This window comes from Ascidia mentula, chromosome 2 (assembly GCF_947561715.1).
Source record: "Ascidia mentula chromosome 2, kaAscMent1.1, whole genome shotgun sequence".
Lineage (NCBI taxonomy): Eukaryota > Metazoa > Chordata > Ascidiacea > Phlebobranchia > Ascidiidae > Ascidia > Ascidia mentula.
This window is the reverse complement of record NC_138567.1, coordinates 7,056,102-7,077,239: the sequence shown is the minus strand read 5'-3', so window position 1 is coordinate 7,077,239 and position 21,138 is coordinate 7,056,102. Positions and strand designations below refer to the sequence as shown.

Sequence of the window (21,138 nt, the reverse complement as noted above, 5' to 3'; positions counted from 1 at the left end):
TGTGCATTCAACCATCACAAAAATGCTGCTGCCTGCCGAAAGCTATAGGAAAAGTTTGCGGTAGGTATATGTACGATTCCGCACCAGACCCTTCACTTGTATTGATAACATTTGTAGACTTTTAGCATCTATCACAAATTTAAAAAGCAGAAAAATGGTTGTCACACTGTATGTGGACATGATGTCACAACCATGTCGTGCCATTGTGATCTATGTGAAAATGAATAAACTGCCTTGTCAGATACAAGCAGTTGCCATAAGGAAGGGTAAGCAATAATGCCTATATAACAGCTGGCTGATCATATTATATAATTTAATATTACTGTAGGTGAAAACAAAACACCAGAGTTTTTGAAGATAAACCCTGTAGGAAAAGTTCCAGCACTAAAAGATGGTGATTTCTGTTTAAATGAAAGGTACATTTTAATTAAATATCCAATCCTAAATGTTTAATAAGAAAGTTTTATAAATGGTGTTGATTAAAATGTACACAAGATTTCTTGTATAAAGCATACTACGGGTTCTTTATAGCATTGCAATTCTGCGCTACCTTGATGCAAAGTTTGGATCGAAATGTTTGTATCCAAAATCCCTCCAAGTGCGGGCAAAGATCGATGAGTACTTGGAATGGCAACATACCAATACCAGGTGAGGTGCATATGCTTTCGACAAGCCACAACCTTTGTCCAAAGAATTTGGAAACCAGTCGCCAAACATTAAATTAGAATATCTATATCAATTTGAATAAGTACAAAAAATTATGGCAGAATTAATATTTCTGTAAGATTTTAAAGTAAATGAAATTTTCATTTTTCTTCCAGAATGTTTGCTGGAAAGGTATTTATTGGTGAAGTGGTCTTTCCAGGTGCTATAAATATGGACCATGCACTACAGGATATGGACACAATGTTGGACCAAGTGGAAACAATATTTCTGAATAACAAAAAGTTTATAGCTGGTAAGAATGTATAACCGGATCATTTATTTATAAGTTCGACATACATTTTATCAGTACCTGGCTATACTTTGCATTTTAGTCAACAAGAATTTTTTTGGCAGCAGAGTTTAACAAAGCAGCACTTATTTTAACAGCACAATTCTTTACATTAGATACTATTTACATTGGATTTTCCAATCCTTGGGATATATATGAGAAAATATACTATAAAACCTTAACACATGCAGAAAAAGCCAGCTAACTCATTTCATAGTAATATGTAAGAAAAAACTTTTCCATTCTAGTAAAATGGCACTCAAAAACAGGAAATCTTTCTAGTAATTCATGTTATTTTTAAATAACAGGTGATGAATTAAGTGTGGCGGATCTATTTGCTGTTTGTGAGATATTACAGCCCACAGCTAGCGGCAGGGTTGTGATCAAAAACCGACCAAAGTTGTTGGAATGGTATGACAGAGTTAGAGAAGCCAGCAATCCGGACTTTGATGAAGCCTATACTATTTTCAATGCTGTGAGGAAGAGATTTATCAAAAATAAGCTGTAAAAGCTTTGCAGTAACTAATTAATTTTAACATTCAATTTTACTATGCAATCTCAATTGTTTGTTCAATCACATTTTTCTGTTTTGTTGGCAAGTATGTGCATTTTGTAAAACTGAGACGGCTTTGCAATGCGCTAATAAAGCAAAATTAACAGCAAAGTCCGGTGATGTTTCTCTGAAATACAAAGAGGTGTTGGACGTTGGTATAAAGTGTTTTATCGTTAAAAAATATTTGTGCAGGGAACAATAGCACTTTCACTAAAATTGCAAAGCAAGTTTCAAAAGTCGAGGTAAGCATTTTTCAGCTGATTATAAATGCTGAGTCATCACAAGTGTGTGTTGCGTTCAATGCTTTGTGTTTTCGCTGATCTTAGTTACTGATTGTTCTGGCGGTTTTTTTACGGTAGGTTGTATTGTGGTGAAATTTCCTACTTTGTTTCGCTGGGAGTTGCATTGTATGATGCTGCACGGTTGTTAAAAACAGCATTGCGAAATTTACGGTCATACGGAAAACTAGGCGCAAGTGCAAGGGGCGTTATAACAGCTGCTTGTTTTATACACTAAATAATATATTTGATTATAGTAAGGTTCTTGCCACCGAGTTACCGATGAAACAACTGTAGCACAAATGTATATAAGTGACCTATTTGTACCATCGTTGTCTTAATAGACGTAGAACATTACTCGTACTGTTTATGCACGCATTTTCAGACTGTAAGTGTAAAATGACACAGATACAAAAGGTACTATTACAACGACAAAATGTACCAAATCAGTGTGGAACCTATTTTATTTTTTGCCATGCTTACAATCATGATGTATTCAATGATCGGAAAGGAATTTATTTATGGTTTACTGGCTAAAGAAAATGGATTGGATCACCCAGGTTCAGACCCATGCAACACATCCAGTGTATCTCCAGAAATTAAGGCTTTGGAGGCCAAAGTGTCTGCTGAGGCTAGTGAATGGACTTTGTATCTGAATATAGCAGGTGAGCTTATTACAAACAAAAAAGAGTGCCACTGTGTTATCTTAAAACCAATGTTTTTGAAAAATAAAGCTTACCACAATGCATCCTGGAGGGTGTTATTTTCTGTGTATAGTTCAGTTCGATGCAATGACCAATAAATACTTTTAGGTTTTATTCCATCTTTGTTTGCAACTGTTGTTGCGGGATCATGGGGTGATGTTGTCGGAAGAAGACCCCCTCTTTTGTTGTCCACATTTGGTCTGCTCATCATGGTCATAATATACATGGCAGTAATGCAATATTCCCTACCATTGTATTTTATGCTGCTTGGAAGACTCATCTGTGGCATTTGTGGAGACTTTCCCGCCATTTTGGGTTCTTGTTTTGCTTACTTGTCAGACACATCAACACATAGGACAAGAACAATCCGTGTCGCTGTGGGTGAAGTTTCAATTGCATTGGGTGGTATCATTGGCAGTCTTTTAAGCGGAGTTTGGGTTGATGCGCAAGTATGCACCTTTAGTTGATTGGTGTGGATGTTTGTGTTACAGTTAGTGTGCTGGTGCTGTATATACTTTTTATAATTTTATTTTGTTTGCTTTCAAGGGTTATGTGACACCGATGTGGCTTCTGTTTGCTGGCCTGTGCTTTTGTATTTTGTACATTATTTGTTATTTGCCAGAATCTGTTCAAGCAGAAAATGATTCCTACCTGTGGAAGATAAGGTAGGTGACACTTTTTCAAAAAATAACAAAGTGTTGTGTTGATAAATACCACTTTTTGTAAGATTTAATGACTTTCCAAAGAGTGGAGTTTATATTTGTAACCCAACTTTGCTTTTCACATTGTAGGAAACTATTTTCCAAAGAACCATTCATTGGCCTGTTTCGTCTGCTCAAGGCTGACACCAGACGCACAAAATATATTCTGGTTGTACTCTTCTGCTTTTTCTTGGAAATATGTAATTTTGATGGAATAGGCAACACACTCACAACCTACTTGCTATCCCCGCCGTTTTGTTACACCAACACCTTGGTTGGGTATGAAAATATACAACGCTGTAAATAGTCTTCGGTGGAAATAAGTGTATGTTTATGTAACAGGTACACTGCTGCATTTTTCACTGGTGGTTTCATTTTTGGTGCAATATTTCTAAAACTTGCCCAAGGACACATTAAAGAAATTTGGATGGTTCTTGTTTCCATTACCTCAAGTGTCTGTGCTATGTTGGTTTTGATATTTTCCAGAAGTGTTTGGCTTACATTTGCTGGTAAGTAAGGTGTCATCCTTTGAAAGTAAAGGTTATCAAACACAACGTTGGAAACATACTTTTTTAATGCCATAAACAACTATTAAACCATGGCAAGCAAAATTAATATATAGTGAACACTTTTTTCTTGTATTTTGTTTTACTATTAAGTAGCCAGCGTTTTGTGTTTTTAGGCATTGTCATTGGCTGTTTACAGAATGTAGCACCAGTGATTTTTCGTAGTGTGATGTCCCGACTTGTCAGTGCTAGTGAACAAGGCTCTGTGTTTTCCTTGATTGCTTGTTCAGAATCCATTGCTGGCATTGTTAGTTCGTTCATGTTCAATGGACTTTATGCTGTTACCGTGGTTACATTTCCTGCCAGCATAATGACCTTAGTGATTGGTCTTGATCTCATTATTCTTCTAGTATTTGGGTGAGTTTAAGAAAATCTGTTGCATTTGGTAGTTTTAAACTAAATGTAAACAATTGACAAATGTATCGTGCACAATTTATAGCAAAATACATACCACCAACACTGTCACAACCTAGCGATCTTTGGAAAATGCAAACAGAATAACAGATTCATGTTTTTCCATAAAAAAACAATTTAAGTTTTATTTATGTCTGTTACTTTAAATTTTTACAGGTTGGTGCATCGTAAAATTTTTAACCATTTGTCAACAAAAACAGATGAACAAAATGAAAATCTCATAAATGAAAATGAAGCTGTTGAAACATAACAAAACTGCCTCAACAACTTTATTTTTTATGGAAAGAAGTTTGAATTTTTTAATTCTACATCTCTTGCATTACATTTGTTGTTGCCAAATATTGTTTTCTTTTTGCAATTTACGCTTTTATTAATTTTGTTAGTTTAACATCTATTAGAAGTTTTATTGTGTGCTTATTAAAGTATTTTATTAATTTTGTTATTTTAATGCCTTTTTCTGGAAGTTCTAATGTATATGTTCTAATAATAATATTCACTGAGAGCTGCAAAAAGTTCTGCCTGTTAGGTCTCTTCACTGCAACTGTTGACTGTGGCGCTGTGCTAGCTTTTACACTAGCAGGCACACAGATTTCCACTTTGTGGTACCTTTGGTCAACGTCGATCCATACCCAAACTGGGTACCAAACAACAGAAACGACCACTATGGTTCTTTTTGCACATCTAATAATAATATTTTAACAAAAATTTAATTTTTATTCAACATAAGTTCCAACTCACCTAACATGTGTTTATCTCATACACAAATACACTTTTATTGTTAAAACACAAGTAGTGTTGTTTTGTTTTAATAATCGAAATTGTTTATACTTTGCTTGCCCAAGTGTGTACATAAAATGCATTTAAACAGAATAAACTGCATGTGGTTGCTTCGCATTGATTTACAACCAAGTTTAAAAAAGTTCTATGTAGTGCTGAGCACAGGTTTATTTAAAGTTCATTTTTTGGTCGCTTCTTATTCTTAGATGGTGGCCTGGTTGAATTGCATTCAGTAGAGCACAACAATTTTAAGATTCCATCATTTTTATGCTTTTTCTGTGTTCGATATATTTTGTATTCATCATGGTCACCAATATATACATAGCACATATCAGATAATCTGTAAATACAAAGGGTTAATGATTGAATTGCAGGCAGCACCCAGGTGGTATATATATATAACCTACCTTCTCGGCCAAGGTCCACCTCCTTGCATTATTCCCGGTACATTAGATGCATCACTTCCAGGAAAAATGAGGTGCTTTACACTGTCAACTTCTTTTATTCCATAGCCATTCCACTCTGTGTCGGAACATATGGTCTCGAACAGTTCAAGAACACTGTCTTCACTCAGATCCTTTTTACCTTCACGGACTGCTTTGTATTTGTCCATCTCTGTCTGTTACCATAAGCTTGAATCACACTTAAGCCAGACATTTAGCAGAAAAAGCATTATTTCACATAGTGTCAAATGCATTTTTTAAATTCCACAAAAGATAAGTTGTCAATTGTTTTTGTGATATTGTATCTTTAATATTCCTAAATGAGATTGTTAAAAAACCAAAAGTAATTGCATTTTGCCAATACGCAAAAAAATAAAACTAACAACATTTACCTGCAGAGTTGTTGAAAAACGTTTGGCAATTCCTTCGCACGCCTCGCATCGCAATTTAGCCGGCATGTAGTTTGCTTGTGTCTCCTCATCTGACAAGTCAGGTGGCCCCATACTGATCGTACCGGAAGATTTTCCGTCTCCTGTCATAGTTGGTTTTCCCATTTGACAAATGCAAGTCCGACACAGCAGCAAAATTAACGTCACTGGGCGAAGTTGAACAATCATTGCTGGTTTTCACTCGCTTACAGTTTCAAATTACTCTCTGAGTCTCCGCGATCCAAAATCAGTCTGCACGTTTATGCAGTTAACGCATCCTTTCCGCTTTTAAGGACACGTCACAAACAAATAAAAACGAATTTTCTAGCCGCCCGCTGTTTCCGTTCCCGTCGGTGACAGTCAGCTGGTGGCGCAGGAAAGCAAACAATTATTTGCACGCTTTCCCGAGTGCGCTATCATCCGTGAAGCACAATCACAAACAAACTTATTGTTTCCGTTGTTCATAGAACAAAGTGCCCATGAAAAAGTAAGGTATACAAATAAAATAAATTAAGGTAGAACGCAAAAAAATACAATCAACAATTCATACATTTGTCCACTTTACATTTGCCCCATAGTCTTCAGTTCAACATTGAAAACACAATAACATGCCTTTACCTCACGCAAAAATTGTACAGTGTTAGATCATGTTTTATTAACCACATCTATCGAGCAAAAAATTGAAGGTTACAGCCTTACAGGAACTTTCATTTACATCTTGTATACATGGATGTGTCAAGGATAAATTGGAAAACGCCCACCCTTTGGAAGGCGGGGCTGAATAATTTGTCCAATCAGCTGCGGGGTTACACCAGGCTACGTGACCACATGTCCTTTTTGCCAATAAAAGCTGTGTCTTGGTGACGCAACAACATAACGAGCAGGCTCTGTCAGATGTTGGTCGTGTAGAATCTGAGTCTTGTGTCCTGTACTTCGAACAGCATTTCAGGCAAATCAGGTTTAACACATTACAATTTGTTATTTTTGAATAACTTATTACAATTGAAATATATTGTGAAACTTTATTATCCTATTAGTGAAAGAGTTAACTTAAAATTCCTTGCAGAGATTAATTTGGTTTCCCATTCTGTTTATGATATTTTTTCACCTTTTTTTTGTTTTACTGTGTCAACAAAAAACATGGTAAGTAACATAGTCTCTTCAAATATAGTTGTGCAATCACGATCACTTAAATTTATTGCTTTGTTGCAGACTTATTATGAATCAAAAGGGTCCAAGGTAAGAAAATATTTTCAAACCAACATTGCAGCAAACCTGTTATCTTTGAATTTTCTTTATTTAGCATGAGAAAGGGGAGTTCAAATCTTTTGATCATGTAACATTTTGGGTTGGAAATGCAAAGCAGGTACGGAAACATAATGTTAAGAATAAAACCTTTTATAGAAGAGATACTGTATGTGTTTACTTTTGGTAAAGGCTGCTGCCTACTACTGCACTCATATGGGATTTGAAGCTATTGCATACAAAGGTTTGGAAACAGGGGAGCGAAATGTGGTTTCACATGTTGTCAGGTACTTAAAATTGTATTATGAAAATTAAGACAACTGGCATTTGCTTACATCACATTTCCATATAATGGTTCAGACAGGGAAAAATAGTATTTGTCTTTTCCTCTGCTTTGAATCCTGGAAACAAACAGTTTGGAAACCACCTAGAAAAGCATGGGGATTCTGTAAAAGATGTTGCTTTTTCTGTTGAGGATTGCGAAGCATTGATGGCTGTAAGTCTTCTCTCATTGTTTTAAAGTTTGTATTCAATTGTCCTGTGCTCCTATATATTACACAATGTCAATCATATTGATAGCAGGAAAGTGTATCATGTTTTTTGTCCCAAGTAAGACGAGACCAGTGTTTTGTTACTGGCACTTCTATGGCCTCCAACTTTTGTCATTCTTGCACATACGAGATACCTTTTGTTTGTTTTCCAGGTGACAAAGAGCAAGAAAGGAATAAAAGTGGTACGGGACTTGTGGACAGAAAGTGATGACGACGGCACAGTTATTTTTGCTACTGTTCAAACATATGGGGACACGACACACACTCTAGTGGAGCGCGGAAACTATTCCGGAACTTTCCTTCCAGGATTTAAAAATCCTTTGTTCCAGTCGCCATTGTACAAATCCCTGTGAGCACTTAAATTATTTGATAAGAGTGACTAGAATAAGCAGTTTACATATGTCTTTACATGCCGTTCATGTTTTCAGGCCAAGAGCTGGATTAAATTTCATTGACCATGTGGTTGGAAACCAGCCTGACCTACAATTGACCCCTGTTGTCAACTGGTAGGAAAACTGTTACTGTAATTTTACACTCTAAAACTTCAAAAGTAATTTGGGCAGTAAGGTGGTGGGTAATTAAATGCGGATGCATTTCCCCCTTAGCTTGCATATGTATGGCCTCAGGTTGGTCCAAAAAAAACAGATTGCCACAAAAAACTTCCAAAAAAATTCGCAAACTAGATGTTTCCCATGTATAACGGAACACAGTTTAAAAAAATTGTTGCCAAAACTTTTCGTGGCTTATTGTTTTGTGGCACCACTTTTTACTATGCAACAACTGAAAAAGCTACGTTTGTGTGAACAAAGGTACGAGGACAACCTGCTGTTCCACCGCTTTTGGTCGATTGATGACGATCTAATGCACACCGACTACAGCGCACTGCGGTCCATTGTGGTTACCAACCACCAGGAAACGATTAAAATGCCCATCAACGAGCCCGCGGATGGCAAGCGAAAAAGTCAAATCCAAGAGTACTGCGACTACAACGACGGCCCTGGCGTGCAACACATTGCCCTTAACTCAAGCGACATCATCCAAGCTGTAAGCTTTGTTTTAGTTGAGTTGTAACCTAAAAATGTATTTGGTTGGATGCTGGGCAGTTGTGTTCCTGTGTTGAGTTATCGCTCGTATTGCGACAGACGGGAAACGCTTTCTGGAGGGAAGCGAAAAACAGTAATTTACCATTTTGGGCAGTGTTATATTACAATAAACAAACATGACAACAGTGTTAGCGTTTAACTTTCCGAAGTGAAATTGTTTTAAGGCTGTATGTTGGACAACCAGCACGAGTTTCACATTCCGCATTCTATGCTAAATAATCGGCGGCTGCTAGTAGTTAAATCTGAACACGTAGCTGAGAACTTGCATTTAAAAATCTTGCCCGCGGCTGTTAATCGCTTGGATTTGACAAGAGATACTTTATTTCTCCAGCAACGAATTTTGTATGTAAATTACTCATTCTGTACAATAATAACATAAAAAATATCATTTCGTTGGGAACAACGTGACTTTCATACTCAAGTTATTATTTGGTAATCGACAGGTTACAAACCTACGGAACCGAGGAATGGAATTTCTTACAATTCCTGATGTTTATTATGATAAGCTGCAGGAAAAACTCTCCAAGTCGAAAACGGTTGTCAAGGAAGACATGGAGTTAATAAAGGTCTGTCATATTAAACATTTACTCACAAGAACTTACCTTATCAGAATTGGTATATATCTTATCCCTTATCAAAGATGGTATTCATTCTCAGTGGTGACACACCTTATCAGATATCAAAGTCGTACTGATAGTAAATGTAATAATTATATACTGTTGCGGTACGTACCCTCCAACATTACTAGAAAACAACACCATTATCCGATAACTACTGGTGTATGTACGAGAACATCGTACGACATGCGTCTGATATGTGTTTCCAGTCTTACTGACGAGATCACGTAGTCGGTTTGGTCTTACCTACTAAAGTGGCAAAACGTTGCTTGTTGGAAAAGATTTCGTTGTTTCTCTATGATCAATAGCTCAATTGGCGCCTTCGTTGGAGAAATCCTTTGTCAAAAACATTTCTTGTTAAAAGAAAAATCGCATTCTCATCGACTTCGACGAGGATGGTTACCTGCTTCAGATATTTACCAAACCGATGCAAGATCGCCCGACCTTTTTCCTTGAGGTTATAGAGAGGCATAACCACCAGGTATGTGGATGTGACACAAGATATTCTGCAAGCCCATAAATGGTTTTACAAACGTCGTAGTGCGTCTTCCAGAGCATCGAGTAACGAATGAAAGAAGAACTTAAAAAAAAAGCCAAACGACAATTTAAAATCAGTCTTGCGACTGAAAATTGCAAACGGCTAGAAACAAAATTTTCGGATAGATTAACATTAGTACATCACTCGCAAAAAGTTCAAGAACCGCTGCCACTGGCCCATCTGTACTTGCACTTAGAAAAACAACCTTTTTTAGATAATAAATATACCCACTTGATGGTTTCAGGGTTTCGGTGCCGGAAATTTCAAAACCCTTTTCGAATCGATCGAGATTGACCAAGCGGCCAGAGGAAATTTGGTTTAAAGTTCGTTGAATTAATATTTGTAAATTATGACACACTTCTACACCATCAAAACACTCTGGTTCTCTACCTAGCCATGGCATTTTTGTACATATTATTTTACCGGTACCAATGTCGTGTCTAAATCAAATTTTCACTGTTATGTGCGCACACAGTTTTATTCATTTACGTTGTTTCGTCCTTGTCGCGTATTTTGAAGCTTGAGCAATCAACACGTGTATGTTCCCTTTGCCTATGTAGTACTGTGTTATTTTATTTACACATATGCCGCCATGTACCTACCGCACTAATGTTTGTGTTAATGTGTATAGCGGTTTATTTTTGTGTACCTATGTAGCTGTCCATGACAATACACAAGCTTATCATAGCATGTTGCCTTTGCCGGTTTGTCAAGGGTGAGGTTTTACTCCACAAACGGCTTGGTTAATATGAACTGTCTCATTTATGAAGTTTCGATTGAAAAATTTTGAAAGATGAAAAGCATGCTGGGCTCTATTAAGCCAGTCCTATGGTTTAGTTTTATAAGAAAGAAAAAAAAATTCTGGTAAATATACAATCTCTACCAAGTAGATTTCTAATTTCAAATTACGCAGTAAGCTGTATCAGCCTTGTGTAACTGAACTGCTGATATTATCACCACCTATAATAGATGATTTACATTTTAATTCTATCGAAACCATTTTCGAAAGTTTTGAGGAAACCGCGGCATCACACAATCAGTTGCTGTATTAGCTGAATCAAAGTCACTTTTTCTAAAGTCGGAGGGAGATACGAAAAATGTACGCTCTCGGCGGGCCCGTCACTTTTGCTGCATTTTAAAAGAACAAACTTATTTGTGAGCACAACAAAATATCAGCCTTTTTGGTCGTATGACACTTGCGACAAATGTTTTTTAGGAAATAATAAATACAAAACTATCTTGACTTAAAAAAGTTTGGCAGCATACTGCTGTGTACACCAGCCATATATAATAAAATTACATGTAATTTATTTCGTTTCACAGACTTATTTCTATGGCGCCACACATCACCCCGTTGTTATTGACAGTTTGTAGTCACAAAAAACCCAACCCTGTGGACTGACGTGAAGACGGGTCCATTATTTGCCGACACGCTTGAATGGCAAGGAATAGAAGAAAACCAGCATTTCATGAACCCATCACCTGGCATTTAGATGGAGCTTCAGCGGTTTTACCACAAAAAACAGAACGTATAAATGTGTTATCCAGCTCGATGACGATTTTGTAAACGTTGCTAAAGGATGCTCTTCGGTTTTTGTTGGTTGATATACGGTTTGTTTACATTTCGGCCATTTGATGACAAGCCCCAGTTAAATGAGTTGAGTTGAAGAATCAGCATGTCAAAATCACGCTAACCTTCTACTTGAAGCAAAATGCAGCAGCTGTATCAGATGGCTTATGACTCAACGGGTTCGTGCACTAATATCGGCGTATCCCGTTCAGTCAGAACAATTTGTCACTGCTTATTACAGCTATAGTAGCTTAGCGGGCAGTTTTATCCAGCGTTCAATACAATAGGCCAAAGAACTGTACTTTAACGAACGAGGAAGTTCTCGTCATGCCATCCCTTACTGCTGAAACGAACGACACGATCCCCAAATAGCTTTCGTGCAGACTTACCTATAGGCATGTGCTAGACACTTACGCTGGGGCGTAACTACTTCTGTTCAAATAAAGGTGTAGGCAGTGTAATAAATAAAACAACTTGGGCCACACGATATTGGTAAACTTCAAGATGATCCGCAGAAGCTTTCTTGCAAAATTTGCTGCTATTGCGTTGCTTGTTACTGTGGCCAGATTCCTATGGTCCAAAAGAAAACCGCTTTTACCATTAGAGAAACACATTCAAAAGCGAAATAACAGGTTAGTCACCAGTGACCATGATTTTTCTAAACTTTTGAAATTAAGTCGATCCTTGAAAGCTCCATATATCAGTTGTATCGTTGTCGCGGTAGGCCCTATAAGGACGGCCAATTTCCGGCGTTTCAATGAAGCTAAGTTGTTTCATAGGCGCATAGGGGCGGCGCAATAGTTCTGCAAAATGACAACGCGCTGGATCCAGCCATTGATTGATAGAAAAATACTATGGCGATGTCGTTTTTGTTTAGGAATGTGAAGGAAGTGGTAGTATGGACACACCCTTGGAATAGAACGGATGAAGGAATCATAGATGGGTTAAAGGTGGACGACTGTGTTTTCACCTACGACAGAAATAAGCTGAAAGACGCTAGTGCCGTCGTTTTTCATTACAGCTCTTTCGATAACGAACCCTTGCCCTGGGGACACTACAGGTAATGTACATATATATCTCAAAATCCCTTGAAAAGAAAAAATACACAGAATGAGATCACATAAGATTGTATAAGTCTGCTAGCAGGTGCAATGCTAAATTTGCTTTAAAACAAGCCTCAGGAATTGGAGTCAGTAATTTTTTTGTCACGTTGTTTGTGTGGATTTGTTCTCTTCGATTAGTCAGAAATCATGCGTCAATTTAGTCGAAACGATCGATGCCTTGTATTTTCTAAACCATCCATAGTGTAAAGCGGATCTATAGCGTATACGCGTGTTATAGTAACGTTGACATCGTCACTCCACACAAACCCAGCATTTGTGGACGGGTTAATAATTAAATAAAATTAGTTTGAGGAGCGACTTGATACACAGAGTTTTTTACCCAAATTATCATTCTCAACAACATTTGCTCTCACTGTTACCGCCAATAGTAATTTTTAATCGAACGACTGTTTGCGGGATTTCCTTTTAAACAGGGTCTTGGAACTACAGTATATAGTACCCACCTATCACTACAGGTTTCAGTCATTGACAGATTTTTTTAAGTCACATTTTGGAAATATGTATTTCCAATAGATTTCAACTTTGAAATTTCAGGTTTCAAAATGTTCATAGTGTGCTAACATTGCTTTTAGTCCGGAAATCGTTTGATAGGAATGACTTCAATTGGTCATACTTTGCAGGGATTACGCCCAGCGATTCGTCTTCTACTCAGTGGAAAGCCCGAGTTACATCCGAAACGTGGAACACCGAGATCTAAAAATCTTCGACGGCCACTTTATCAACTGGACAATGACGTATCGAAGGGATTCAGATGTTTACTATCCGTATCGAGCTATGGGTGACGAGTTTTTAAACGCACCACCCGACCACGTAGAAAAACTAATGGCCGACAAAAGCGAATTGGCGGTGGGTGTTGTTGTAGTTTCATAACCGACTTCAACGTAGCGGAACAGCGGTGCACACAAAACTATGTAGAATTGAATGCCCTTGGGATCCTTTATGTAGGAGGAGATCACGTGACACTACCACGTTTTAAAATTAATCGTGCGAAACATACTATAGTGGATAGCAATGTTCATTGTCTGCATTTCACCGCCTGCAATTGGAAAAGTGGTCCACCTGCGGTAGGTTGTGAATGATTACGTTGCCACGGCCACTATTCAACAGATCGACGCTAGATGTTGGTTATTCTGATTATACTGCTTTGCGAAACAAATGAATTTGTCTATAAGTAATGACCGAAAATTATTTTTACTCGATCAAAAAAACTGTCATGCCACACACAACTAGAAATAACTCCTGCATGACAAAAACTCACAAAGAAAAACCTTCATATTTTACCTTAGAATTGTACGAATGCTTTCACCTTTCGTTGATCCAATCTCGTTTTAACATGATTTTTGTGTGAGCAGCTGTGGGTGGTGAGCAACTGCGATTTTTCCGAAGGATCCAAGAGGCGCCTGGAATACGTGGAAACACTCGTAAAAGCTGGTCTTCGCGTCCATCGCTACGGCGGCTGCTTCAATAACGGAAAAGAATACAACGCTTTTACCCTGAAGCAACACAGAGCCTACAAATTCTACCTCAGTTTCGAAAACGCATTACATTGTCGAGATTATATTACCGAGAAGTTTTGGGCCAACGCGATAGCAGCTGGGCGCGTCCCAGTGGTTTGGGGCCCTTCCAGGGCCGACGTGGAACGCGTGGCGCCCCCCAACTCTTTTATTTTCGCGGAAGATTTTGCTTCTCCGGAGAAACTCGTGGAGTACTTAAATCACCTGGATAAGCATGACGATGAGTACAGAGCGTATTTGCGCTGGATTGAATTCCCAGAAACGAAAACCAAGTTATTATTCCGTAGGCTAAAGAACACACAGGAGAAAGCGCTTTGCCAGAAGCTAAAAACAGACAAAAAACCCAAGACGTACTCTTCGATCGCCAACTTTTTATTTGTCAACGAATTTAGCGAATGTTTGTTGTAGAGTTAACTCATTAGATTGTTTCTCTGTAACGGGGTTTTTCAACTGGGAGTCTATGACCAATTTTGCTGATTCTGTGGGACCCCCACCTCAATAGTGACCTTGTGTAATGGGGCCTCAGGACTTCCTTAAACGCAAATATCTTCAGTGTTGAAGTTCATTTTGTCTATGGACATACCAGAGCTGCGAAACCTTGTTTTACAAAATACTGGATTAGAGAAAGGAAAACAACGCGACGGACAAATGTCCCAAGTGGCACAAAGGCTTGTTTAATACCTGGCCAGTGTTTTGTCGTTTACTATAATTTTGACCCAAAAGTCAACTGAGCAAAAGACGCCGTTGATGACATTACAATTGTTTTCTATTTCGCTTGTTTTTCTATGGCGCTCTACAATTCATTTACACAATACATTGCTCGTAAAAGTATCAGATTCGTCTCTTCATTATCATTATGACAGAAGATGACCAAACAAACTAAGCACTGGAAAGCTCGCGACAGGTGGTTTCCCTGGCTGAACAAAATCCTAAAGTTTTCGAGACTTAACATTACACATTGGTAACGCTCATAAACGTGTTTGACAATGTGTAACCAATGCCCAAAAATTTCGGTGGGTATTTGGCTGAACGTTATATCCTGGCAATGTTTCCAACTTGGCAAACGCCTAGCTTAAATTCATTTCTGCTTTAAAGGCTATATTATACAATATTTTAGCCAAAGGAACAGGTGTGATTATTGGTGTCAGTGCTGAAAATAAAAGCATTTTCTTACCGAAATGATTTAATTTGCACGAAAAAATAATCCGTTGTGTTTTCGCATACTGGGTATGACTTCTAAAACGTGACGTTCCAACCAAGTAAGTCTTGTCCATTTGAAAAGGTTAACCTATCCGGTTTAAATCCCACGCAGGAGAAATTAAATTCCGCTTACGGTAACGTTCCTTGCAAAGTGAAGGTGAATTAGGCGTCTAAATACCTGGTAGATTTGGTGTCAATAGTACGCATATATTAAATCGCCTTTGCTTACCCAAGTAAGTCTTGTCCCTGTTTTATGACATTAAACCATGTTACATATAAAGGTCGCTTCAATAACATTATATAAAAGTCTCTTTTATAACGTTTAATTGCCGCCAAAACATATTAAGTTAACACAGGGGAAGTCGCATTCCTTTTCATTACCAACAAATATACGAAAGTTCAAAACTTTAGTTGCGACTGCAATTTCTTCAAACAAAACCCAAATTGTGAGCGAGACTAGTGATAAATCTCAAGTACCTTGAGTGCCCATTTAATGGTTGGGTTATAGCTTTAAACGACAAGCTGTGTCGCATTTCGTCTGGTTGATATCCTTGTCGTGTGTATAGAATTGGTGGCATAATAAAACAAATTTTGTGCCAATACTGCTTTCACTGAAGAAGATTTTCTGTTGTTGTTTGTTTTTTCTTCTGATGTCGGTTTTTTATTGAAGTAGAAGTCGGTCGGTCGTTGTTATGATTATTCTTGTGAAAAGCTTCCGTTGTTAATTTGAATGGAAACAAGGAATTTTCGCTTGTGTAACAGTTGTTTATCTTGTCGTATTTGACTGCAACGTTGATATAGCTGGCTTGGTGATTTGTACATGACATCAACCCACGCTCTTCTTGCACGAACACGAACTACAGTAGTTGGTGATAGTTTTCTGTCCATTAGTTGCCCAGTTGTGTTGTGACCTCGAATGTCAACAAATTTGTTATACTGTAAGTTGTGTTGTTTTCCGTGCCATTGTCAGGTTGTGTTGATCAAGTTGGGGATAAAGAAAATTGACAGAAGACCATGAATTTAGCAATGTTTTTGTGGTCGTTGGTTGTGAAAATTTGTGTCTTTATCGCAGTGTGGTGGAAAATTTCGTCGTCCGACCAAACGAGAAATTATGATTTTATAAATGCCAGGGTGTTGCAATGGATATCGGGTTTCAGTCAGTTATGAATTCACATCCATAATACATGTGTCGAAGCCATACAGAGAACAGCGAGGAAAAGAGACTTGTAGTTGTGTAACAGCTATAGTTGCACATATAGTATTGTTCTCATTTGACAATCAATGTTATAGCGTTGACCTTCGTGAAAAATTGAAATGGTCTTTGATTATACATAAACGTGCAACCGATCGGATAAACAACGTTTCGTTTTATTTCATTGTATAGATTTGAAAACTGTGGTACTATTTTCAATGTATCAACTGCTGCAAGAACACGATCGACGAAATAATTTCTCGGATAAATCTTGATTGTTATGCCTACGTTTAATGGAATCAGATTCTTTTTCTATGCGTATAAGTTAATTGTCGACCAACCTCAGCTTCTATATGGGATCCAGATAATATCGCACAATCTATTTGAATTAGTATTTACTATAAAGCTGGTCGTTCGTTGAAAAAGGGAGACAGAATAGATAGCGGACCCTTCACTATTCCAACAGTAAGTGATTTTGCAGGCAATTGCTTGTGTATTGCTACCAAAACCGATGCGTGGAATTGTTCAGGGCACTATTTTCGTTAACGACCAATAACAATACAAAGAGCATGATACACAATAACCCAAGAAGCAGCGTAGGATTAAGTTGTCCCTTGTCACCAGCAAATCACTTCTAGAATTAGGGGCTTCCCCAACGTTTTTTATAGCAGTTTTGCTGTTGCCGCGTTACATGAAGATTTCGGCCCCGAAACATCTGACACCACAATTAAATAGTTTAAAGCAGTTATCCCGAATCGCAAAACTTTGTTTTCAGTAGTTTGTGATTGATTGTTTGTTTGGAGTGTGCCTCCAATTAAACCAATCTAACCACACACAGTAAGACTATGTGTCGAATTGCCTTGTATTTTTCTATGCTTGGTCCACAAAGCGTAGTTTTACTTTGCGTAGTGCATTTCTCTTCGACAGAAGGGCGCGCGCCACCGACCGTTAGCCCTCATCAACGCCCGGAAAAACAACAACACAAAGGGTATTTTGTTACATTCGGAACGGTTGCGAGTCGTTCCTTGAAACCCAACGGAGATCGTGTTATTTCTCTAAACAAAAAAGTGGTGTCGTTAGGCTGGAATAACAACCGTTCAAGCTGGAAAAGGTAGTCCTATAGTGTGGTTTAAATGCACGCACGAGACATTATATTGCGCTTTGAGTTACGTTTCTTGTACAGTGAAGGTGGATTAGGCATCTGAATACCTGGTAGATTTGGTGTCGGTAATTCGCATTTATTAAATCGATGTTGCGAATCAAAGAACAGCAGCGATAATAGTATTAAAGTTATCACATTTGTCTGCGTTCATTATAGGCTTGATGGACGCCTTGCGGAAATAAAGCTTGAGCTAAGCATCGTCGTTTATAACCGAAATAGTGAAACTAAATGCCTGACAACGTTTGACAATATGTGTATGTAGGCATTTAGTTTCACTGTTTTGATTACGGCTAAACGCAAGAGAAATGAAAGCCATCTTAATTTTTCACTTTCTAACCATGCATAGAATACAATGATCCAGCTTCCAAATACTTTGCTTTGACAGTGGGCAGCGTTCACAGTGTTACTATTAGAAGTCTCATTCTGCACAAAAAATTCAAACGTGTTTTTTAACTAAGTTTGTCGTTTACCGACGTTTCGCGTTTCTTAATTTGGGAAATATCATGACGACTTTTTTACATTTAGCGTGTGCAGGCGCAATGAAGGTAAGGCATACCGTGACCAGACTAAGTGCCAGGCCCAAGCTGCAAAAACTTTTTATCGTGTGCCTTATCCTGTGCTTATTTGTCGTTATACTACGACGATACCTGGAGGAGAATGTTCCGCGCTACGGCAGCAGCTCTGGAGCGATCTCGATACGCAAGGAAAGGTAAAGAATGAACCGTTACTTCGCAAAATGTACAAGTTGCACGGGTATTAGCTAAGATTACTAATTACGCACCCAAGATCATTTTAGAATTTGCATGATATAGAACCGCAATGCTAATACCTTGCATTACCTCGGCATGATAATGTATCGACATTAACATGCACTTGGACAAAGCTTAAAAGTGTCAATTAACAAGGCCAAGTTGGTGTCAAACCTTCCGGTTTTTCTAATCGCGTGAAGTTGAAATATAGCTCCGTAGAAAACCCGTATGCGCTATCGTGTATTTTGTAAGCTGCATACAAATGGCCACTGTTTCGATATAAAATCCCAACAACAGTGCAGCTTGGTATGACTGTAGTGTGACCTTTGAACTACTACAATGTATGCTTGTAAATAAGGGAAGTGAAGACGGTGCTGGTCTGGAGTCACCCGTGGGGTCACTTGGACGAAGGTGTGAAGGACGGCTCCCAAGTCGACAATTGTTATTTTACTTATGACAGAAACGCTATTCAGGACGCCAGTGCCGTGGTTTTCCACTACACTGCGTTGGACGAGGAGTACATGCCGTGGCGTCATTACAGGTGATATTACAGGAGATTTTGTGTGCAAACGTGCGGGTTGTTAGGATCTCAAACGGTTTCGTAGTTATGTTCAGAAAAGTCATGGCAAAAATATAAAAACAACATCATCTTGAACAGTTGCGTGACGCTGTAAAGCATGTACTAAGCGTTAAAGTAATCCTAAACGGCCGTTCCGGTAAGAATTCCATGGCTGATGTGTCACAAATTGCCATGCGAGACTTAAATTATGTAGTTTGTTTGCCTATTTTCAAAGGTCGGGGACAAAAAATCACCTTTTTGCATCAGCCACGACTAACTGCCCATGCGAATTAGAAACTGGAAATTTTCTCCTCGTATATAAATTAAGGAAGAACTTGGTCAAACAAACGACTTGGGATTCTGTACGGAAGTTGCTTAAAAAAACCTGTTGAGAAGTTTCTGTTGGCCGTAAAGCTATCAGGAGATTCCTACAAACTTTTTTTTTCTCTTCAGAGATTCGGATCAGTTTTTTGTCTTCTACTCGATGGAAAGTCCAAGTCACGCATTGCATGCCGAGGGCCGTGATTTCGCAAAGTTCGATAACGGCTTTATCAACTGGACAATGACGTATCGGCTCGACTCGGACATTTATTATCCCTACATTCGTTTTAATCACCAGATGCTTCCTGAAGCGCAAGGACGCTTGGATCGGGTACTTCCGCAAAAGAAGGAAGTTGCTGTGAGTAAATTACACAGCAGACCTTGCCTTATTTAATGCTGGGTGTGAACTTGTAGTCTATGCTTATATGTACCAATAGGACAGGTGATTATTACGACCTTGCTACATAATTTTACCGAATCAAGATTGTACTTATAACGGCTTTTTGATTTCTGCATGTAAGTTTTAACGTAATGTGGTAAATCGCATACCACCTTTTCTATTTTAACCGAAGGCGGAAATGGCTATAAAAGTCAAAGTTATACAACCAGTGCTTATTTTATGTGTGCGATGCCACAACCGCAGTAGGCCTAACTGATAATCTGAACATTTTTCCAGCTTTGGGTCGTCAGCAACTGCGGAATGACCAAAGGTGCTAAAGATCGAATGAAATACGTCGACGAATTGGTTAAAGCAGGGCTGCCGGTTCACCGCTACGGCAAATGTTTCAACAACAAGATGGAAATAGACAGCATGTCTCGCGAGCGACGCGACCAGTTTAAATTCTACCTCGCGTTTGAGAGCTCCTATCACTGCAAAGACTACATCACCGAGAACTTCTGGGGCAACGCGGTTGCCTCCAGCATGGTGCCCGTGGTGTGGGGACCGACACGCAAAGACCTGGAGAAAGTGGCACCTACCGGATCTTTCATACACGCGGACGATTTTGAGTCACCAAAAGCCTTGGCCGCGTACCTGCTTCGGTTACACAAAGACGACAGAGAGTACCGGAAGTATTTCGACTGGTTGCGCAAACCTGAATGTCGCACGCGCATGCTCATTGAAAACTTCCGTAACAGCCGCGAAAGGGCGCTGTGCAACAAATTGAACCACGACGCGAGGCCGAAAGTGCTTCTCTCCGTTACAGAGTTTGTGTACGGCACTGAGTTCAAAGAGTGCCTTCATTGATTTAGCTAGTGCTGTTATTAGGTAGGAATAGCCTTTGAAAGAAGATGTTGTTGAAATGGATTTACTGAAGGGTTCTTTAGTGTTCCCACGCTGTTGTTTTAAACGTGTTTACAAAGTATATGCAGATTTTTAGCGAAGGAATAAATATAGCATTTTGTAAATAAATAACTGTTATTTTCAAAAGTCTATGAAGATCTAATAAACTCTTACAAATACTCACTCATCTTTGCTTAATTCACTTTCACGAAATAGACTTAAACCGAACCCAGCAGTTGCGCTTTTCGCCCCAGTCGTTTCTATCAACTAACATGGAAAGCTGTGTTTCTGTTCCGAAACATTTTTATCAATCTTTTTTGTCAAATAGTTGCTTTTATTGAGCCGAAAATAGTGAGATTCGACCGGTTCCGGCGCCGTTGTTTAAATTTAAGTTAGACGCACTGCGTGAACGATTTGCTGTCGACATTTGGATTTGAGCAGATGTTGAAATATTTTTGTGCTATTCTTCCGAATTCGGTACGACACAGTCCAACCCAAGAAACCCTTTTTCATTTTCCGAATGTATAGGCCCAAAGTATAGATTAAACCGCAT

At 38.5% G+C, this 21,138-nt stretch overlaps 6 protein-coding genes across 6 annotated transcripts; 5 read left to right on the top strand and 1 right to left on the bottom strand.

The window, feature by feature from the left end:
* Positions 1 to 38: 38 nt before the first annotated feature.
* Positions 39 to 1,649, top strand: LOC145889112 (glutathione S-transferase theta-1-like). The gene is made up of 6 exons (XM_082979996.1): positions 39 to 60; positions 118 to 266; positions 329 to 416; positions 532 to 648; positions 822 to 958; positions 1,303 to 1,649. The coding sequence occupies exons 2-6, from the start codon at positions 155 to 157 to the stop codon at positions 1,500 to 1,502; spliced, it is 654 nt and encodes a 217-aa protein (XP_082836122.1). The 5' UTR covers positions 39 to 60; positions 118 to 154; the 3' UTR covers positions 1,503 to 1,649.
* Positions 1,650 to 1,926: 277 nt separating this feature from the next.
* LOC145888537 (proton-coupled folate transporter-like) lies at positions 1,927 to 4,819 on the top strand. The gene is made up of 7 exons (XM_082979309.1): positions 1,927 to 2,490; positions 2,638 to 2,978; positions 3,076 to 3,194; positions 3,321 to 3,509; positions 3,573 to 3,739; positions 3,913 to 4,153; positions 4,367 to 4,819. Exons 1-7 carry the CDS (start codon positions 2,262 to 2,264, stop codon positions 4,458 to 4,460), a joined length of 1,380 nt encoding a protein of 459 aa, XP_082835435.1. The 5' UTR covers positions 1,927 to 2,261; the 3' UTR covers positions 4,461 to 4,819.
* Positions 4,820 to 4,967: 148 nt separating this feature from the next.
* LOC145888538 (marginal zone B- and B1-cell-specific protein-like) lies at positions 4,968 to 6,232 on the bottom strand. Its single transcript, XM_082979310.1, has 3 exons — positions 5,823 to 6,232; positions 5,395 to 5,606; positions 4,968 to 5,327 (listed from the first exon to the last, which is right to left on the bottom strand). The coding sequence occupies exons 1-3, from the start codon at positions 6,045 to 6,047 to the stop codon at positions 5,159 to 5,161; spliced, it is 606 nt and encodes a 201-aa protein (XP_082835436.1). The 5' UTR covers positions 6,048 to 6,232; the 3' UTR covers positions 4,968 to 5,158.
* A 617-nt stretch (positions 6,233 to 6,849) lies between these two features.
* Positions 6,850 to 10,599, top strand: LOC145888506 (4-hydroxyphenylpyruvate dioxygenase-like). The gene is made up of 11 exons (XM_082979264.1): positions 6,850 to 7,001; positions 7,071 to 7,097; positions 7,162 to 7,224; positions 7,296 to 7,390; positions 7,464 to 7,599; positions 7,807 to 8,003; positions 8,083 to 8,160; positions 8,464 to 8,698; positions 9,201 to 9,323; positions 9,739 to 9,855; positions 10,157 to 10,599. The coding sequence occupies exons 1-11, from the start codon at positions 6,999 to 7,001 to the stop codon at positions 10,232 to 10,234; spliced, it is 1,152 nt and encodes a 383-aa protein (XP_082835390.1). The 5' UTR covers positions 6,850 to 6,998; the 3' UTR covers positions 10,235 to 10,599.
* Positions 10,600 to 11,931: 1,332 nt separating this feature from the next.
* Positions 11,932 to 14,934, top strand: LOC145888576 (4-galactosyl-N-acetylglucosaminide 3-alpha-L-fucosyltransferase FUT5-like). Its single transcript, XM_082979354.1, has 4 exons — positions 11,932 to 12,114; positions 12,360 to 12,542; positions 13,227 to 13,452; positions 13,959 to 14,934. Exons 1-4 carry the CDS (start codon positions 11,987 to 11,989, stop codon positions 14,526 to 14,528), a joined length of 1,107 nt encoding a protein of 368 aa, XP_082835480.1. The 5' UTR covers positions 11,932 to 11,986; the 3' UTR covers positions 14,529 to 14,934.
* Positions 14,935 to 18,183: 3,249 nt separating this feature from the next.
* Positions 18,184 to 20,917, top strand: LOC145888575 (alpha-(1,3)-fucosyltransferase 7-like). The gene is made up of 4 exons (XM_082979353.1): positions 18,184 to 18,383; positions 18,782 to 18,964; positions 19,436 to 19,661; positions 19,980 to 20,917. The coding sequence occupies exons 1-4, from the start codon at positions 18,214 to 18,216 to the stop codon at positions 20,547 to 20,549; spliced, it is 1,149 nt and encodes a 382-aa protein (XP_082835479.1). The 5' UTR covers positions 18,184 to 18,213; the 3' UTR covers positions 20,550 to 20,917.
* The last annotated feature ends 221 nt before the right edge of the window (positions 20,918 to 21,138 follow it).

What these genes read in the sequence shown, in the direction of transcription:
- LOC145889112 (XM_082979996.1), top strand. Translation starts at nt 155, where the DNA reads ATGGTTGTCACACTGTATGTGGACATGATGTCACAACCATGTCGTGCC. An exon ending in GATTTCTGTTTAAATGAAAG is followed by an intron (nt 417 to 531) that starts GTACATTTTAAT and finishes GGTTCTTTATAG; the next exon opens with CATTGCAATTCTGCGCTACC. An exon ending in TAACAAAAAGTTTATAGCTG is followed by an intron (nt 959 to 1,302) that starts GTAAGAATGTAT and finishes TTTAAATAACAG; the next exon opens with GTGATGAATTAAGTGTGGCG.
- LOC145888537 (XM_082979309.1), top strand. Translation starts at nt 2,262, where the DNA reads ATGTACCAAATCAGTGTGGAACCTATTTTATTTTTTGCCATGCTTACA. An exon ending in TACACCAACACCTTGGTTGG is followed by an intron (nt 3,510 to 3,572) that starts GTATGAAAATAT and finishes TTTATGTAACAG; the next exon opens with GTACACTGCTGCATTTTTCA. An exon ending in ATTATTCTTCTAGTATTTGG is followed by an intron (nt 4,154 to 4,366) that starts GTGAGTTTAAGA and finishes AAATTTTTACAG; the next exon opens with GTTGGTGCATCGTAAAATTT.
- LOC145888538 (XM_082979310.1), bottom strand. Translation starts at nt 6,047, where the DNA reads ATGATTGTTCAACTTCGCCCAGTGACGTTAATTTTGCTGCTGTGTCGG. An exon ending in GTTTTTCAACAACTCTGCAG is followed by an intron (nt 5,607 to 5,822) that starts GTAAATGTTGTT and finishes TTATGGTAACAG; the next exon opens with ACAGAGATGGACAAATACAA. An exon ending in GGTGGACCTTGGCCGAGAAG is followed by an intron (nt 5,328 to 5,394) that starts GTAGGTTATATA and finishes TTGTATTTACAG; the next exon opens with ATTATCTGATATGTGCTATG.
- LOC145888506 (XM_082979264.1), top strand. An exon ending in ATGAATCAAAAGGGTCCAAG is followed by an intron (nt 7,098 to 7,161) that starts GTAAGAAAATAT and finishes TTCTTTATTTAG; the next exon opens with CATGAGAAAGGGGAGTTCAA. An exon ending in GTGGTTTCACATGTTGTCAG is followed by an intron (nt 7,391 to 7,463) that starts GTACTTAAAATT and finishes ATAATGGTTCAG; the next exon opens with ACAGGGAAAAATAGTATTTG.
- LOC145888576 (XM_082979354.1), top strand. Translation starts at nt 11,987, where the DNA reads ATGATCCGCAGAAGCTTTCTTGCAAAATTTGCTGCTATTGCGTTGCTT. An exon ending in ATTCAAAAGCGAAATAACAG is followed by an intron (nt 12,115 to 12,359) that starts GTTAGTCACCAG and finishes GTTTTTGTTTAG; the next exon opens with GAATGTGAAGGAAGTGGTAG. An exon ending in TTGCCCTGGGGACACTACAG is followed by an intron (nt 12,543 to 13,226) that starts GTAATGTACATA and finishes CATACTTTGCAG; the next exon opens with GGATTACGCCCAGCGATTCG.
- LOC145888575 (XM_082979353.1), top strand. Translation starts at nt 18,214, where the DNA reads ATGAAGGTAAGGCATACCGTGACCAGACTAAGTGCCAGGCCCAAGCTG. An exon ending in ATCTCGATACGCAAGGAAAG is followed by an intron (nt 18,384 to 18,781) that starts GTAAAGAATGAA and finishes CTTGTAAATAAG; the next exon opens with GGAAGTGAAGACGGTGCTGG. An exon ending in CGCAAAAGAAGGAAGTTGCT is followed by an intron (nt 19,662 to 19,979) that starts GTGAGTAAATTA and finishes ACATTTTTCCAG; the next exon opens with CTTTGGGTCGTCAGCAACTG.